Source organism: Rattus norvegicus, chromosome 11 (assembly GCF_036323735.1).
Source record: "Rattus norvegicus strain BN/NHsdMcwi chromosome 11, GRCr8, whole genome shotgun sequence".
In the NCBI taxonomy this organism is placed as follows: domain Eukaryota; kingdom Metazoa; phylum Chordata; class Mammalia; order Rodentia; family Muridae; genus Rattus; species Rattus norvegicus.
In genome coordinates, this window is record NC_086029.1 from 45,221,646 (window position 1) to 45,241,014 (window position 19,369).

The 19,369-nt window shown below is 48.2% G+C and overlaps 1 protein-coding gene across 1 annotated transcript in view; it reads left to right on the top strand.

Annotated features, from left to right (window-relative positions):
• The first annotated feature begins 2,069 nt into the window (after positions 1 to 2,069).
• Clic6 (chloride intracellular channel 6) overlaps positions 2,070 to 19,369 on the top strand; it is a 42,547-nt gene continuing 25,247 nt past the window's right edge. Inside the window, exon 1 of the mRNA NM_176078.3 lies at positions 2,070 to 3,504. Coding sequence (NP_788267.2) covers positions 2,350 to 3,504 — 1,155 coding nt within the window. The 5' untranslated portion in view covers positions 2,070 to 2,349. The remainder of the gene's footprint in view (positions 3,505 to 19,369) is intronic.

The following is a 19,369-nucleotide window of genomic DNA, read 5'->3' on the forward strand; positions in this document are numbered from 1 at the left end:
AGTGAGAGCCTGAGAAGCCAAACCGAAATCCCCAGCGCCACATCATTTTTAGGCAACGCCTTCCTGGGTGCTTGCTTAGCATCTGTGGAAGCCTTGGGCTCAGCCTCCAGCGTTTAAGACTTGTCCAGGTGACGTAATCTCAGCAAAGACAGGAGGGTCAAAGTTCAAGGTTATCCTGTGCTAAATAGTATGCTCGAGGCCAGCTTGGTCTACATGAGACCCTGCCTCAAAAACAAACAAACAAACAAACAAACAAACAAACAAAAACCAAAAAACCAAACCAACTTTTATGTTGAGATGTGATCTGTCTGTGAAAAATTTCAAGGCATTTATTGTGAAAGAATGTTGAATGTTACAAAGTGCTTTGTCTGTGCCTACTGAGAGCAGGTTATTTTTCAAAAAAGATTTAATTTTAATCATGTGTATGTATGTATGTATGTATGTATGCATGTATGTATGTATGCGTGTATGTATGCATGCATGCATGTGTGTATGTATGCATGTATGTTTGTAAGTATGTAAGTATGTATATATGTATGTTAGTGTATGGGTGGTGGTGGTGGGAGTTGTTCATGTGAGTGCAGGTGCCATTTGAAGCCAGAAGAGGGCGTTGGAATCCCTGGAACTGGAGGAAGTTGTGAGCTGCCTGATGGAGTGGCTGGGAATCAAACTCAGTTCCTTTGGAAGAGCAGTACACGTGCTTTATCTCAGAACCCTTTCTCCAGCCCGCATATGATTTTAAAAAACTCATCCATTCCATTGATACGACGCACTGGCATCTATAGATTTGCATGCGTTGAATTATGGTTGAAACCTCCAACTGGATGTCGGTGAACAAGCCTTCTGATACGCTATTGCATCCAGACCCTTGGTGCGCTGACAATGGTGTTTGTACCCATATTCATCAGGGATATTGGTCTAGAGGCGATGTGTCCTTTGAGAAGGGAAATGCTGGCCTCACAGAGTAAGTTGAGGTGTGGGGGGGCGTCCCCTTCCTATCAATTCAATGGAATAGTTTCGAGAAGAATTGATGTTTGACCTTTCACAGCACAACTTCTCTGTAAGAAGTTTCTGATGGGTGATCGTGGGGGACTCCTGGCCTGGTTAATTCTTTAACTCTTCCCTCTTCCCCATCCTGAATTTTCCTCCTTCACCTTCAACCCTCAAACCCCTTACCATAATATTGAGACCCAAGCACGGGACATGAGTTAGAAAATCTTTTTTTTTTTTTTTAAAGACTTATTTTATTATATATAAGTACACTGTAGCTGTCTTCAGATACACCAGAAGAGGGCATCGGATCTCTTTACAGATGGTTGTGAGCCACCATGTGGTTGCTGGGAATTGAACTCATGACCTCTGGAAGAACAGTCGGGTGTTCTTAACCACAGAGCCATCTCTCCAATCTCTCCAGCCCAACATCTTTTTTTCTTTTTCTTTTTTTTTTCCGGAGCTGGGGACCGAACCCAGGGCCTTGTGATTCCTAGGCAAGTGCTCTACCACTGAGCTAAATCCTCAACCCCGCGAGTTAGAAAATCTTGAGTACGAGGTTGAACAAAATCTTAGCATCTTCAGGGTCTGGGGAAGTGAGAGGCAACCTTCTGGTAGTCCCCCACCCCCCCAAAAAAGCTCACCTGGCTACTGATCCTTCTGTCTTTGGGCTTCTGGAACCCACAGATACCGGAAGGCAGCCATTCCTCCTTTCGGGGTCTATACCTTTTCTGTGGAACCAGAGGCAGGGATGGGTCTATTTCACTCTTTTCTGGGCTTAACCGGTCACCTCCATGGTGAAGTGAGGTAAGGTGGGAATTCGATACTGAAGTTTGTGACTGTGATTTAAATGGCTCTGAAACTCGAAGCTATTCCGGAAAACGCTAAAGTGGCCAGTAAAATCAGTCTTTTCATTAAAATCCACAAAAGCCGCAGAAAGGCTGTCATTGGCTAGGTTCCCAGGCCACCCAAACTGGCTGGGAGGTGGGGAAGACAAACCCCGCCCAAGCCCTAAGCCGGGAGAGTTGCTTCTGAGGGTTTCTGGTCAGCACTTGAGACCGCAGCGAGCCAGCCCATCTCTTCGAAAGAGTTGAGAGGCAAGCTGAGTTCTTTAGCCCCACACCCCAGACTGAGCATAAGGATTGGGGTCCGGGTGCGAATTTAGAAGAAGCACGAACGCTTGAGGAAGAGCCCAAAGACCTTAAGTCAGGGAAAAGGGACATAGAGTCTTGGGGCCCTCTGGATTTCGCATCAAGCGAAACCTTTGCTTCCAGAGCCCAGAGTGCGGTGTCCTCTCGGAGGAGGCACGGCAGCCCCTGCCCCTCACCCCTGAGCGGCGTCGAGGAAGGGTGTTTTATCATGGCTGAGGCCACGGAGCCCAAGGAGGTCTCTTCGGGTTCCCAAGGGCAACCAGAAGGTGCGGTGATCGAGGGACCAGGAGAGCCTGGGGCTGCGGACCTGGAGGGGCGGGAAGCGAGCGAGGGAGCTGCAGAGGCACCCAGGGACCTGGGGGAGGGCGCGGAGGCCATGGCCTCAGGGAAGGAGGAAGGAGGCTGTGGGCAGGATGGGGAAATCGGGGAAGTGCAGGCGCAGGACCCGCGCCCGGGCCCCGGGACGGAGACACCGGGCACCAGTGGAGCTCCGGGTGAAGCGGAGGCTGCGGAATGCGACTCCGAGGGCGCCTTGATCCCGCAGGGAGCGGAGGAGGCGCCAAGCGCCCAGCAGGTGCAGGGAACGAGCTCGGGGCTAGACGCTCAGGGTGAGGCCCCTGAGGTCCCCGAGGACGCTCGCCGGGAGCCAGAGGACCCCAAGGCTTCAGAGGCAGGGGAAGAGGCAGAATCTGGTCAGGAAGCTCTGGGAGGCAGCGCGCCAGAGTCGCAGATCAATCCAGAAGTCCAGGGACCTGTAGGGGACAACATGGACACAGAGGCCCCCGCAGGAGAGCCACAGGGGTCAGAGGGAGAGCCCCAGGGTGGAGGGGAAAGCAGCCCTCAGCCCCAGGATGAGGCGATTGAGATTGCAGCCGCAGAGGTTGGAGGGCACGAGCCCGGGGAGCTGGCGGGCGCTTCAGCCGCAGACGCCAAGGGGGAAGGGGAAACCCTGAGGAAAGATGGGTTCGAGGAAGCTGCTCCCGAGGAGGCAAGAGTAGACTCTGGCGAGAATGGGTTCGAGGAAGCAGCTCCCGAGGAGGCAAGAGTAGACTCTGGAGAGAATAGGGACCAGGGCAGGCTCCAGGAGGAGACCGGGGAGGAAGAAGCGAGACCGGAATCCGGGTTGAAGGGACCCTGCGAGGAGGCCATCCAAGAGAAGGCCCCCGACGGCAGCCTTGATGGAGAGGAGGCCAAATCCACCGGGCACGAGGAGTCGCAAGTGGAGCTCAGTAACCACCTAGCGGAGGAGACCAGCGCCCAGGGCGGAGAAGAGTTGGGGCGAGTGAATGGACGTAGGGAGAACGGCCCAGCTTCGGAGGAGGGGGATCTGGGACAGGAGCACGACATCACCCTCTTTGTCAAGGTAAATCTCGCGTCCCAGGGCCTAGGACTGCTCTGTCGTTTTCGGTCTAGGCCAGCACAGATCCAAAACCGAGCTCAAGCTCTTCCATTGGCCAGAAGGAGCAGCTAGGGTTTCTCAAGAGTTAGGGATGTGAATGGGCTTTACTGGTTTGCCTAGAATGTGTGAGGTGCTATCCGCAGCACCGCAATAGTCAGCAGCACGCACTAGCAGTGTAAGGTTTGGAAGTCAGGCGCGCGCGCGCGCGCGCGCGTGTGTGTGTGTGTGTGTGTGTGTGTGTGTGTGTGTGTGTTGGGGGTGGGGTGAGGAACGGTGTTGCTCCCTTTGTCCTGAACATCCTAACTGGCTCTTCTAGTCCTAAGATTTAGGAGGAAAAAAAAAGTGACCCGCCTTATTGGTCTTCAAAAGATTTCTGCCAAAGAAGGCTTTAATCCTTGAAGTGAAAAAATGTGAACAGGTAGGTTCAAACGTGAGAATTCCCAGACTTAACTCTCGAAGGCCCAGAGCTGCCTGACATTTCAGCTGCAAAAAGCTACTTCGTTTTGGCAGAGCAGATCCTGAACGTTCAGGGGCCACTGGGAAGACTCCTATATGCTGTCCGGTTTATTGAACATGTTAAGGTTTACTTTGGCGTACTTCAGAATGCTGGAGACTTGGATGTCATTTGTCTGCGTCATGTTTCTGGTCTCCCTTTAGTCAGGAAGAAAGCCGTGATTTCATTTTTTGAAAGAGTCTGTAGACACATGAGGAGGAAGTTTTGAGTGTAAACAGGCACTTTTACAAGGCTTCTACAAAAAAAAAAAAATGTGGACAAAGTCCAGCAGTGGCTCACATCAAGAGCTTTGTTTAAAAGGAAAAGTTCTTCCTGGGGACCTTTGGTCAGACCCCGGGAAGCTAGAGATAAGAAGATGAAGAATGCATGACATGTTGAACCCTAATCCTTCAGAAATACTTGCAAGTTTATAAAAGGTCTAAACCCCCTTGGCCGAGATTTTACTAAGTAAAAAGAAAAACGTTCCCAGGAGATTAACACCAGGATTTATTTAACCAAGAGTCTGGATGGCTGGGATCTGCCCGTGTTTCTAAACAGTGAGATGGTTCCTCATGCCCAGCACTGTTTTAAAGACCCCATGAGAGGGCGAAAATGGTGGAGTCTGACATGTTGGCACAGCCCTTCGCCTGTCCTGTGGGGACTGAAGTGCATGAGCCGTGTGGCTCCAGACTGTTCCCTTAGGGGAGATTTTGCATTGTTCTGATCACATGGCTTGTGATCCCTGCCAACCTGCTTGGGCTGCAGTTATGTAGCGAGCTGCTCCTTTCTGGCTGCTGCCTCTGCCCCATTGCCTGGCCCCTATTACTCTGTTTATTGCAGAGTTGCAAGTAAAATTCAACTTCCTGGCCCAGGCACAAGCCCTTCAGGACTCAATTCTTGCCTCCTTTCTCTCTGGCCTTTCCTTAGCATTGTGGGGTCCCCATGCCACTAATGGCACCGCAGCAGCAGCTGTAGGAAGGTACTACGTACCGTACCGGGGAGAGCTGCATTCCTGATCCTTCCAGCATTCCCACACACTTCACCCTCTGCCCCAGTGGAGTCTCCCTCACAGTTGCCCTGACTGTGCCTCCACTTGTCCGCAGCAGGCAGAAGTCCCTGAGGACTTCATCTGTGTTTGTCTCTTCCCTGGGCAGATTAAATGTATCATTACATTCTGAGTGCAGATGGCAGGTGTGGAAACGAGAAGGCTTTGAATGTGAAACTGGCCAGTGGGTCTGGAGCAAATGATGGCTTGGTCACTTTCTTGAAACCAGTTGGTTCCTTTCACAATACCATGGAGGTTGTTATGAAGTCTCAGGAATAAATCATGCTAAGCCCCTGGAGTTGTGCCTGGCCCAGCATTAGCAGTGTCAGGGGATAGTCTCCTGCTTCTGCTCTCGACCCCCAACTTCTTTGATGTGGTACAAGGAGTTCTCCGTCATTCTAATCCTGCCATTTTTTTTTTTTAAGGGAACCTCTCTCTAGGTATGGCATTATCTTCAATTTCTGGGGATGAGAATGTTATGAAAACTCAAACAACTATCATTGTGGATATTGTTCCAAGGTGGTTGGTTAGGACAATGGTCAGGGTTGCTTGAAGAAGGGCTTGCCCACGGTGGGTATACATGGGACATGGGTTGGATGAGTCTTGACTCCCTTCTTGTCCCTCCTCTCCTTTAGGAAAACAAGTAGCTCTCACTACAATGAGGTCAGGTGCAGGGTCATTTAAAACCTGCCTCACTTCAGTAAGGCTCTTGGTTTCTGCTGATCCTACTAATCTACCTCTCTGAAATCCACCTCTCTGAAATCCAGCTCTCTGAAAAACAAAGAAGAGACAATAAAACCCAAAGCAATAAACAGGCGAAAAGAAAACAAAAAAACCTGTTTGTACCACCTTGTCTTCTAGAGTCGTGACATTGTATTGCTAAACCCTAATGTTAGGCCAGAATTACATTTTGTTACCAGTTTAACCTTGCCTAGGCTCTTCCAGGGCCTCCTTACAGGCAGACTTACAGCAACACACTGGTCAGCTTTGTCAGCGAGCTAAGGCACACTCTCATGGTGGTTTTCCTGGGACCCACATGACCTCTTGAGTCCCCAGAGTTGTTATTTGAAGTCTTTCTTCCAAACAATGCACTTGGCCTGCACTCTGTCAATGACTTTTACTGCTTTCCTTATTTTTAACAAAGAAATACATTAGCTGTAATATTTTATATGTTATTACATATAAATTTATTTAACTATTACTTATTATAATATGCACTAGAAAGCTGGCTGCCTAATGACATGGACTAATAATAGCACTATTAATTCATTACTAATTCACTTTATGATTTTTGGCTGTCTGGTAGATTTCATCACTCATCGTTATGAGAGTTATCATGCTATTAACTTGTTGTTTGTTTTATTCACTGAATATACAAGGATGTGTTTTTGTAAAGGAGATACAGCCAAGGGGTTGGGGATTTAGCTCAGCGGTAGAGCGCTTGCCTAGCGAGCGCAAGGCCCTGGGTTCGGTCCCCAGCTCCGGAAAAAAAAAAAAAAAAAAGAAAGAGATACAGCCACATGTACAGCAAGCTAAGGAAGACCCCCTTAGGTTTTGTATGTCAAACTAATGGCTAATCATTAATCGATTATCTTTATTTTTCTTCCCTTAAAGAAGTATTAACTAGGTCACAAGATTATAGGGTGATCCCCAAATATATATAGTAAGAAATATCGGTTTCTTCTTCACTCAAGACTAGCAAAAGTAACTTTACACCACACGGTGGAGGTCGGGGTTGGGAAAAAAAATCAGCAAACTAAATACCCACAGAGGTTTAGTCATCAGGGAAGTCTGGCTCAGAACATGGTTTCTTCTGATCTAGCCTGTGTTCTCAGAGGCAAGGAGAAGACTGGGGGAGCCATAGCTTTTATGACAAAATTTACATGACTTAAAAAGATCCTCCATCTGACTAGTGAGTGACCCTTAGCTAGAGTTTAAGGATTTTACGTTATAACAGTTCACATTTCACTAGAACATAGAGGTATAATTGAGCCAGTGGGCTTGCATGGACCATCAGATCTGGATTGTTTTTTTCTTTTAAAGTGAAGCAAATCCAGTGAATAAAGTAAAACCCAAGAAAGACATGGCTTTTGTCTAATGTCATCAGAAGTGCCAAAATTAAATACGTTAATTAAAAGGCTGTGGAGCATGGCTACACTACACAGCTGGGCAGGATCATGCTAGGGCCTGCTTCTTAGAGATTACTGGTCGACCAGTAGGCTGTTGCTCCTCCCTGTGACCATTCTGCCCGGAGGGAACATGTTGAGACCTGTTCTGTGGGGCTTGTCTCTGGGGAACCTCCCAGGGAGATGTTATTTTCCCAACAGTGTGAGTACTGTGTGTTCTGAAGGGAAATAAAGAAGTATGAATCGCACAACTTCAGCTCTCCCCCTGAAAACAATGGTTCTCACTGTTTGTTTTAGGATTATCTTTTTAAACTGGATTGAAAACGATACACAGGAAGTCAGCACAGCATTGTTTAGCAGAGTGATAAGGAGGATGTGTGATTTTGCTCTCTGCCTACAACTAGACACACTGCGGTGGGGCCGAGGACATGGGTGGTCACACTCATCACTAACCTGAATGGAATCGGGTCTACTTGTTTCCGCCCTTAAACCTGGCCCTGCAGGAGGCTCACCCCTCAACCCCTCCCCATTCAATCTCTGCTTTCATTGATGAGGTTTTAATGTGACTAATAGTGAGAAGCAAGCTCTACACACAATCCTAGGTCCTCACGACTCCAGTCCAGCATCCTGTGGAAGATGAATACTGTTTGAGTCCTCCCTGAGGACTTCTTAGCATTAGGGCTGTGGATGCTGAGACTAGAGGTTTAGGCATATGTTTTTCTGCCCCGCCCTGAGCACACATGCCATTGCTCCTGCCATTGAGCCTTATGGGAGCGGTTGTGTCTCCTGCCTTTCACCATGAGCCCCTTCTTCTCACTTAGGTCCCAGGTTTCACACAGTGAAACATGCTCAGCTGCCCCATCTCTGGAAGCATCTGAAGACATTTGAGACACAGGACACTAGGTCCCCCCTTCCAGTTTAGACAGGTAGGCAATGCCTAAGAAGTGAAGAAGCAGTAAATCCCAAATGCTTTGGGTTCAGGGGATGCCCTGGATTTCAGGACAGTCTGTTAATGCAGGATGTATAAAGTACTATATTTGAACACTGGGTTAAAATCAGAGAACACGTTGGTTCATGTTTTAGAACATATTAAAAAAGACTTGAAGTTACCATAACAAAATACTAGATGCTATGTTATTATGAAGCACCGAAATTTATTTGGTTCACGATTCTGAAGGAGGGGAGGTCCAAGAGCACAGTGTTTGATTCTGGGTGGTTGTGTTATGTGTCATAGCATGTCAGAGGTACCATGGGATGGGACAGAACAGACCTAGCTAAACTCTTTCCTCTTTACCAATGTTGTCATGAGGACCCCACCCTATGACCTCATTTAAACCATCTCCTAACGTTCCCACTTCCAAATACTACTAACATGTAAATCTGGAGGCCAGAATTTCAGCACTTGAATTTTAGAGTCACATTGATAGTGGAGCAAACACACAAACAAACAAAAAAAACAAAAAACAAAAAAAAAAAACCAAAAAACAAAAACAAAAAAAACAAAACAAAAAAACCAAAAAGGTCCTTGTGTTTTCAGAGCTCACATAGAGTAGAGGATAGATAGACACTATGTGGATGATGTGGTGTGGAAGGGAGGTACTAAACAAGGTTGTACGCTATGCAGATGGGACATCTCCACAGGCTGGAAGCTGATGTGTAAAAGATCCAGCAGCTGCTTGCCCTCTCGAAGTCAGGAACACATCACGAAGCACATGATGACGGCGGTGAATGCTGCCTCTGTAGGGGGAGGGGCTGTGAGGATGGAAGGTACAGGCCTGCGGAGCAGCAGGCCCTGGAGACACAGCTCTCTCGCCAACAGCTTCCTATTTAATTATGTTTGGATAGATGCAACCATTTCCCTTTCTGCTCCACAGGTTACAGGCACCCTGGTAATCTCCAGGACAAACTCTTCAAGTTATTCTAAAATGCCTGGCCTAGACTTGAGCAGCTGGGTCTGCCCCCACAATGTTTTTAATCCGAGCAGCGCTAACTAACCCACGTTGACTGACGGGACACATCCCAGAAGGTGTGGGCTCAGTTGTGGTTACAAGGGCTAAGACAGCTTCCGTCCCCTTATACAAGATATAGGAGGCAGCAGTTGTCACTGTCACCAAAAAGTCTGACACTTTATGTCCCTTCTCCCTTTGTCAGGGAAAGATGGCCTTTTCTACCTGCATCAGACTTTCACCAGAGAGGTCTGGCATGAGCCTGGCAGCCTTCTCCTCAGACCCACTCCTTAGTCCCTTTTACCTGGAAGTGGATTTCCCCTCTGTCCTGCTGGCTAGAGCTGGTCAATGCCGCCCCCACCAGCAGCCCTTTCCCAGCACAGGGCAATGAGACGAGCAGCCAGTTTAGTATCCGTACATCTGAAACCCAAGACTAGCGTATTCAGTCCTAAGTGGTGGAAAGTATTAACAGAAGAAACTCTCTTAGGACCCATGGGAAGGAGGTAAACTAAGGTCTCGGCATCCATACAGGTTTTCCGAGCTGGCTATGCTTGTCCCCAAGGCGCTGGTTATAACTGCTTTTATTCAGTGACACCAGAACTGAGTCGTTGTGGCAGAAATTGTAGACCTCCAAGCCTACGATATATATCTACCTTGGGTTCTTTAAAGTTTGCTGACCTCTAGGGGCAGCAACTCCGGGTCAGCGCCTGAGGTAGAGAGGCTGCCATCTGCACAAAGCTAAGGTTCAGCTTATGTGGAGACAAGGGAACAGGCTGCAAAGTAAAGGACCCTGGGTTCTTCCAGAGCAAGCAGGAAACACGACGACACCAAGCATCTTCCGTAGTATTAGACGTTTATCTTCTCTACAGAGTCCATAGTTTTGATTTCAATAAGGTCAAAATAAAATACAGATTAAATATGTCCATATAAAATTTAGAACAGTAGGTGTATGTAGAGTATGTGACTCTTCCGTGAAACACACTCTGTCTTTTTTTTTTTTTTTTGATAAAAATTAGTCTAAGGAAGAGTGAACATGGGCTGGAGAGATGGTTCAGCGGTTAAGAGCACTGACTGCTCTTCCAGAGGTCCTGAGTTCAAATCCCAGCAACCACATGGTGGCTCACAACCATCTGTAATAGGATCCATTCCCTCTTCTGGTGTATCTGAAGACAGCTACAGTGTATTCATATATAATAAATCAATCAATCTTTAATAAAAAGGTGAACATAAGATATCCGATACAATGAAAAGCAGATCTTTCACCTCTGAGTATGAGCTTTTCAGATTTTTCTCCCTAGAGATAACTATTAAAGATCATGCCAGAGACATCATTGCATATCAAACTTGCATGCAAATCCCCTCTGTGTATTAGTAATTGCCTTGAAGAATTATGCCGACACTTAGAATCTTTATGCTCAAAGCATTGATCGTCCAGAGTTACTTGGGATGGGAATTTTGGAGCAGCTTGCATGGGTTGTAGTTAGGATGCTGGCTAGGGATGAAGGATTGATGGAGGAGGGCATCTCCTTCCAAAATGGCCGACTCACTTGCTTCTTGGTGGGAGATTCAGCTCCTTACCATCTGCTATGCCATGTTAGTGTCTTCTGGCCTGGCATGTAGGGGTTTCGATCCAAGGAGAATCGAAGTAAAAGTTGTAATGCCTTTATGGTTTCCTCTCAAAAGTGTGTGGCTGGGGATGTAGTGCAGGTGGCTGCATGTTTGCCTGGCATGCCCAAGGCTCCGGTTTGATCCCCAGCACCATGTAAATTGGGTGTGGTGACATATGCTTGTGATCCCGGCACTTGGGTGGTGGCACAGAGAATAGAAGTTCAAGACCACCCTGCCCATTACATACCGAATTCCAGACCAGCTGGTGATCCCTGGGAGCTGACTCAAAAGCAAAGGTGTGAGGTTATTTCACTCGTCTGACTAGAGTCACCAAGCTCATCCTTCTAAGAAAGTGGCCTTGGCATCACCTTCTAAAGGGGAAGCCAAGATACGTGCAGATACATCTTTTTAAATATTTAATTGCATTTTATTTACATTTTAAATGTTATCCCATTTTCTGGTTTCCCCTCCAGAAACCCGATATCCCTCCCCGCTTGCTTCTATGAGGGTGCTCCCTCGCCCACCCATCCACTCCCCCCCACCTCCCTGCCCTGACATTCCCCTACACTGGGGCATCGAGGCTTGACAGGACCAAGAGCTTGCAGATACATCTCACCAAAGTCAATTCCAGCTGCCTCTTACAGAAACTGGCGCACAGGAAATGCTTTGCTCGTTTGTTTGGTTTCCGCCTGTTAGCATTTTCTTAGAAATCATCTTTTGTGCTTGTTGAAAAAGTCTTAGTGTTCTGATGATGGCGAACTGTAGACCTGTAGAATCAGTCCTCCACGATGGATTTGCAGGTGCTTTTCTTCTCGGGTAGATACCCCAATCAGAACTGAGTACTGAACATCCTTGTAGGCATGCAACAGTACCTGAGGAACAGCTTTGCCAGCGGAAGGGGGACGCATGCGTAGAATGTGTTAGCCCTTATTAATCTTCCTCCTCACAGATATGTTATGTAAAGCTTTTGATGTCCTGTGGACACTCCACTTTCCCCAGGGCCTTCCCCAACGCAGGTCCTGAATTATCAAACACTTTGAATCTGAAAGGTGGGAGATAATGGTATTGTTATTTAATTCGTGTTTCTGTTTAAGATGCAGACAGGTGAGGGTGCTTTTCTAGCTGAAATCTCCTGCCTCCTGTTCCTGAGTGGTCCTTCGATTTTGGCCTCATTCTTCCTGATTCCTAAAGGAACCAGACCGTTGTCGGTATTCATGCGTGTTCTGATGACCTCCGTGGGGATGCCTTAGCGCTGAGGTGACTTAATTCTCTGGGTGATTCTTGTGCTTGGGAATCAGTGTAGGCTGGGGCCATACTCTCCCCTCATTGGCTGTGAAGTGCTCTCTGGCCCGAGTGCCCTGAGTTCTCCCTTACTCTCCCTTTAGCTCTCATTAATGGGAACACTTGACAAATGGAGGGGGCGGGGTTGTGGGGGAGAGACCTGGAGCCATCTTGAGGAGTGCTCAATGTTTAGGTTTGCTCTCCTCTTTTCTGTACACGGGACACCTCAACCCAGCAGGAGAAGCTCACCGTGCATCTTTACCAGTGTCTTCAGCCTTGTCCCTAGCAGGACCCTATTGTATCTCAAGCTGCAATAGAATGGAGGGGTGGGATGAGGGGTCAGGGCCAGGCAACTCTTGTTCCTGTCCTGGGGCACACCCAGTTCTCTGATGTGGCCTTGGAGCAATGGCCTGGGTACTGGATGCATCCCAGGCATCACTTGTGTCTGAGCTTCCCAGAACAAAGGCGTTATTGGTCTGCAGATGCGGAGAATTAACACTTCTTTTTCTGGTGCCTTTGATGTCAGGACCTTGGAAGAAAGTTCAAAGAAACCTGGGAAGATGCAATCTTTCCTCCGACTTTGTTTTCTTTGTTTGAACTCCAGGCTGAAGCCTTCTCCTCTGCTCCCACGAATAATCAGTCAGGACAAAGTTTTAGGTTGCTCTCAATGGCTTCTTGGCATCGTTTAGTTCTCCAGACAGAATTCAATCCTTAAGAAAGCTCAAAGGTGGTAGCTACCAGAGAGGAGAGGACAGTCTTTGTTCCCTGAACGGATATACCCTGACTCTGAGTTGTCAGTGGCAGTCCCAAGGAAGATTGGTTGTGGATGCTGGGGTTGCTAAGGTGGTACCTGTTGTTCCTTCCTGCGGTGACTGTAAGAACAGGACCCTACTGCTTGTAGACACTGCCAACCCGTCTTCTGGTTTGCTCACGTTCGCCAAGTCCTGAGTGTAGAGCCTGTTCGTGCGGTGGATTAAATGGGTCTGCCTTCTGTGACATGCTGGCCAGTGAGAAGTAGGATTTGGTTCTCCTTAATCTGAGTGGGATTTGACCTTCATGACCCACAGGATGACTGATAGAATGTATCAAACGCCTACAATGCTGTTGCTTGTGGTCCAGGCTGTCAGGCTGGGTGTTTCTAGATTTTTTAGGGAGAGATACTTCTTATTTAAGGAACTGAAGCAAATGCTCAGACAGACTGCAAGAGTAGCAAGGAGACTTTATTGCAGTGGCACACATGAGGGAGGCTATTCAAGGGTCACAATTACTGTTGGCCTCTCTATGTAGAGCTTGAGAAGAGCAGGACCTTGGCTGCTCAGGGATGTATGCGCAGTTCTGTGTCTTGACTGGTCTTGGACTATGTAAGCTCACAATACACATTTTTTCCCATGGTGCATATGGTTTTATCACGTGTGCATCCAATGATGCCTGAGGTTAATAAGTTTAAGGGAAATAGGGGATTCTCCTCAAAGTTTACTCAGGTAACACGGTCTGCCTTATTATACATATCCCTTCCAATCAGTCTAGGCTGAACTGGCCCATTGTCTGGTGTTCTCGTGTTTGTTTTAGGGTGCTTTTTGAAGAGAAATGGGGCGTTATCAGAGGGCTACGAAGAGCAACAACATATGCCCACAGTTAAAAGCAGATGTATGTGTAGCTTAGCGCTGGTGTAGATCAATGAGGTGGGGGTCCTGGGTTGCTGACAGTTTCTAGGCACATTGTTTACAGACAGATATGTGTATTATGTAAAGGCTACCAAATACATTAGGAGATGGATGTGTATACAGCCCAAGCCAAGTACAGACCCAGGCTGCTGCCATCAGGTTTGTCTGTCTCAGTGCTAGGTCCTTTATACCACTGAAGATCACTTCTGCCCATTCACTGATAATCCCGAGGTCACCATGCTGGAGAGGCCCCCTCCAACCCTTCTGGAATCTGTTGGTCCCAGTCCAGCCCAGCCTTACAGGACAGTGGACACCCTTGTGAAGCCATATCAGCTTTCCCACAACTAGCCCATGCACCAGCTGATTGACAAGTGACTTTAACAAAGCCGTGTGGGGTGCAAGCATCCCTTGGGAAGCTTCATCCAAATGACCTGAGAGGGCTGGCAAGATGGCTGTGCAAGGCTGGCAACCCGAGGGGCCTGTCTGGATCCCACAAGGTGGCAGGTGAGAACAGACTGGGGAGGAACTGTCTTGTGACTTCCACGCTCAAGTCGTGGCGTGTGTGAGGAAGAACACGCACACAAATATACTACTTCTGAAACATCGCGAGGGAGAGCGCAGCAGTCACTTTAGATTCCTAATTCTGGAGTAGTCTGGCATGGCAATTGGTGATGGGTATGTATAAGCTCCCGTCGTTTCTAGTCTGGTCACCATAGGCAGGTCAGAAGGCCTATGATAGGGGTTAGGGTTGGGGGTTGGGGATCGGGGGTCAGGGGTTGGGGGTCAGGGGTCGGGGGTTGGGGGACTGGAGTGGGCAAGGGTAGTAGCAGGGAGGTGTGCAGAGGTGGTGGTTCTATCACTTCCTATTTGATTTCTGCATGTTTTCCCCTCAGAGTCAGTCTAGGGATTGAAATACTCTGTTATTCAAGCACCTTTAGTGCAGGGTGTGTAACAGCGGGCTGCATTATTAAGCAGGCTTTCGGAACAAGGTGTTCCTTTGTTGTAATAATTCCTTGTGAGAATTTTACAAGGAAATAGGCTTTTCATCTCCATGTAAAAGCCCTGGCTGGTATTGGGCCATATTATTAACTAAGGATTAAAAATAGCCCTGCATTTTCTAAGCCTCATTCACGAAAGGGGGGAAAAATGTCGAAGGACATTCTCTTTGTTCACGTACTTTTCGTGACTTGATTTTACTTGCTGCGACAAGGAACACCAACATCACTAAGCATTTGGAAGCTGAAAGCTATGTGTGGTTAGACAATTAAGCTATGTGGGTCAACCCCTTGATCTCGCTAATAATAAATTAATTGTTACAGCGTTTGGCAAGAATAAATACTATACACACTTTGGAATACGTTTAGGATTAGGGGCCTGTTGGCAAAGGTGAGGTCTGAGTTTAATAGTCTTGAATGCTAAAGTGTATTTAGGAACCAGTTCTGAGTTATAGAGAGAGGAGTGGGGAGAAGGAGAGGCCGGGACTTTTGCCCTAACAGAGCAGAATTCCCAGTAACCTGCGGACACGTTTGACCAACCATGAACAGACAATGCACAAGGCTGCCCACCAAACATGGTTGGGCGGCCTTGTCAACAGCTCACTGTGCAGACTTTTTGAGAGAGAGAGAAAAAAAATACTCCACTTTTAATTTTTCTAAAATAAACCTATCTTTACTTCAGATAGTTTTTAGTTTTTCCCTTCCCGTCCTTAAGAGAAGTGGGAGCCATAGTATTTGTGTGTGGCAGACTTGCACAAGACCGAGGGTGCGGACTTTAGGCCGCCACAGCCTTTCCTTCCCCTCCCCTCAGGAGGGCAGGCGCCCCCCCGCCCCCCACAGTTATTAGCTTCTTACTCTGCAAAGAAGGATCCTCATTTCTGCCTCTGGGTTTGCTCGCTTGTTTCTGGTTATTTTGTTGCCCCACTAGGGGGCAGACAAAGGTCAGAGGGACTCAGAACCAAATGGTTTCTGGTGGTGTCATTGAGGGTCCCCATCCCCAACCCCCTCATCCTCTCTTTGTAAAGAAACCGGAGACTTTCCTGGTGGTCTGCAGACACCTTTCTGGGTTATACCTGTCCTGCCCTCTCGTTCTCAACTTCAGGGTAGTCTTGCTCAGGTCCACCCTGTTCCTGACTGAGAGGAGAGACTGACAAAGTTACAGACTGTGGAGGAAGACAGGACATGGATGGTGCTAAGCAGAACAAAACTAGAGCAGGGGGTTGAAGGAGGGAGGAGAGGGGGCCTTGGTGGGGAGTCTTCCAACAGTAAAGTCAGGCACCACTTGTCATCAGCCTGGAAGAGAGACTCATGGGTAGGAATTCTAGAATTTGAGCTGTGGAATTAGAATCTGAGGTCTGTGATGCCAGCATCTCCCCAGAGCCCTGCAATTATTTCATGGCCCCTGCAAAGGTGTTCTCATCGCCTCCGCCCCCCAGCAGTAGTGTTTAGTTGGTGAATGCAGATGGCATGTGTGGTGTTCTAGCTGGCCTCTCCCGCTTGTACGCCACATTGTCTGTCTATGTGTGTGTTGGAACACTCAGGCTCCTGCAGGACCTCTTTCGCCAATTTTGGGTTGGTTTGGACTTGATACAAAAGTTGTTTCTTTGTACCTAGTCAAAGAAGAGAATTATCTATAGCACTGACTCCATGAAAAGGTCAATAGGTAGATTCTGCTTGTTTCACTCACATCCGGTTATGGACCCTTTGCTAATGTCTACTAAGAGGAATTCCTGGCTACCTTAGTGCGAGCGTGTTGAAGCCCAGGTCTTCAGGACTGTAAGCCTCTGGTGCACCTTACCCTGGGCGATTAGCTTTTGGAATTGTTAAATACCAATAAAGCTCTTGCTGCCGGCACTCATGGTGTCTCAATAAGCAAACAAGAAGAGATCTAACGCTTTCCCTTACTATCCAGTTCACTCACAAGGACAAGTGTGTAGACCACTGGGCTTTGTTTCTCAAACATTCTCCATCATATATGGGAGTACGAGGTTAGGGGACCAGAAACCGTCAGGAAGGGAGAGAAGCACGGTAAAGTCCACAAACTGAAGCTCACCCAAGCGGGCTGGCTCTCTCCTTCTATGCTGCTGTCATGGTCTCCTTAACCCTGAAGATTTGCTACTGGGTCAGGGCTGCCAAGGGCTTTAGTCCAGAGCCCTTAGAGGTCAGACAAAGACATTACACCTCCAGAAGTGCAAGTTACAGACACTTGTGAGCCACCGTGTGGGTTCTGGGAACTCAGCTCTGGTTCTCTGGAGGAGCAGCAATTGCTCTTAACCACTGAACCATCCCTCCTTCATTCCCTAAAGATGCTGCTGCCTCTGCTGCTTCTTCCCTTTCTCCTCTTCCTCCTCTTCTTTAAATAATGTGAATTTTTAGAACTATATGTGTTTTTAAAATAATCTTCAAATAGTGTGGGCCCAGGGAAAGCATTGCCCTCAGTCTTGTCCCCAAAGTCCTCTTGGTTCTTCTGCCTGTAACTGGTGTGTTCACATGTTTAGGTACATGTATACGGGCACCCTTAGAGGCCAGGGCTGTGGATTCTCTCTGGGGCTGGAATTACAGGTGGTTATGAGCCACCCTATGTGGATGCTGGAAGATAAGTGCAAGTTGTCAGTAAGTGCAGTGTGTGCTTTTAACCCACTAAGGTGTCTCTCCAGCCCCTTCCCTTGTTTTGCGAGACAGGATCTCTCACTGTGATTTGTGGCTTGTGAAGTAGGCTAGGCTGGGTGGCCAGTGAACCCCAGGGATTTGCCTCTCCTAACCTCTCCAGCACTGGGGTGACAAGCGTGCCACTGAGTCTGGCTCTCGAGTGGCCTGGTAGGGATTGAACTAGGGACCTCTTGTCTGAGTCTTCAGCACTTGCCTGACCACACTGTCTTCCCAGCCCCACGTTTTTTGAGTAAATTTTCTTTCATTGAGCCAAGTTAAGGGTGAGACGGGGGCAAAACCTCGTCCTCCTCGGCTCTCTCTTCTTGCGACGCCTGTGGAGGAAGAGAGTTCTCTGGGCCAGGATCCCACAGATGATGGTGTTACTGTGGGTTTGGGCAGAGATGGTGTCTGGGCCTCCAGTGTACACAGTTGGTTCAGATGATGCACAAGAGTGGACAGGAGAGTCTAAAGAGGCATGTAGTCCACGGTAAAGTCACCAGTCCCTGAAACCAACACCCCACCTTCAATTCCTAGAGAAGTCTCATTTCAGTCTACATGGGTACCCTTATGCTAGCAGCATGTTGACAGGAACTCTTCTAGAGGTAGGGGACAAAAAGTCAAGTTTATGCCAGTAGGGCCTTTCTTTCCAGTAGCCCAAGGCCTTTTGTGTGGAGCAAGACAGTTTTCTTGAGGTTTGGAGGGGGATTCTGGGGTTCTCTTCTATCTTCTTCCTCTGCCCAGGGAAAACTCTGCCCTCACCCTTGTCCCAGAAGTCTCCTGTCTCTTCTAGCTGGACCCGGTGTTCCATGTAAGGAGGACGTGAAACTGGGGGGAGGGGCATGGGGTTCTTGGCTCCCCATGTCCTTTTTGTTCTCTCTCTCTCTCTCTCTCTCTCTCTCTCTCTCTCTCTCTCTCTCAAAAGATTTATTTATTTAATGTATATAAGTAACTGTCGCTGTCTTCACACACACCAGAAGAGGGCACCAGATCCCATTACAGATGGTTGTGAGCCACCATGTGGGTGCTGGGATTTGAACTCAGGACCTCTGGAAGAGCAGTCAGTGCTCCTAACCACTGAGCCGTCTCTTGTCAGAGCCAGACTCACTCTTACAAAGACGGTTCTAGCCCTGAACCCGGCTCCACACGTGTGTTTTGAGGGGGCACTATTCACGATTCACTAGCACAGACTAGGGTATGGATGTAACCTGCAGTGTGTCCTGTGGTGGCCTTCCTTGGGGATTGTGGCTGATGGGGATTTTTTTATTTATTTTTCTCTGCATTTGCTTCCTTAGGTTTGGCGGAGGCTTTCAGTTAAGCCAGACTCTGTTTCTCTGTCATCTCCTTGGAGGCCTTATCCGTTCCGATTACCCCATTGTTCTGTATGAAAGCTCTCTTCACGCCATCTCTTACAGCTTCTACGTGACACCCCCACTCCCCCCCCCCCCCCCCCCCCGTGCAGCTCTTGCAGACTCAGGGATCATCATTGAGGTGTGACAAATTCAACTTCCTGGTCTCCCTACAAAAGACTCTCATGCTATTTCCCAAGCCCCTGTCCTGTTATAGGAACCTGAGAGCTTGTTGAAGGTCCCAGTAGGAACACCTTCAGGGTGTCCAACCTTCTGATGTATCATGATGCTGACAGTCACGCACTGTGGGGCTGCACGCATAGCTATCCCAAGACTCCTGGGGTCTGCAAGCCTTGGGTTGGATGTATATTTTTTTAAACAACAACATAAAAACCATACACCAGGAGGTTCAGGTTGGGGTGAGCGGGGTCCTTGTGCGGTCTGGTTCCCAACTTCTGTGGGTGAGAACACAGCACTGCCTGATACCTGCGCGGGCAGCTGCCCTCTAAGTATGTGCATCAATCCAGTCACAGTCGGCTTACCACCACACCCCACGCTCCAATCACAGTCATCACCTCCACACTCTTGGAGCAGAGTCCATATCCTTCTCCGTGTGACCATCTGCTGGCACTGCACTTCAAAAACACATGCAGTTTATTCTGTGCATGAGGTGAGG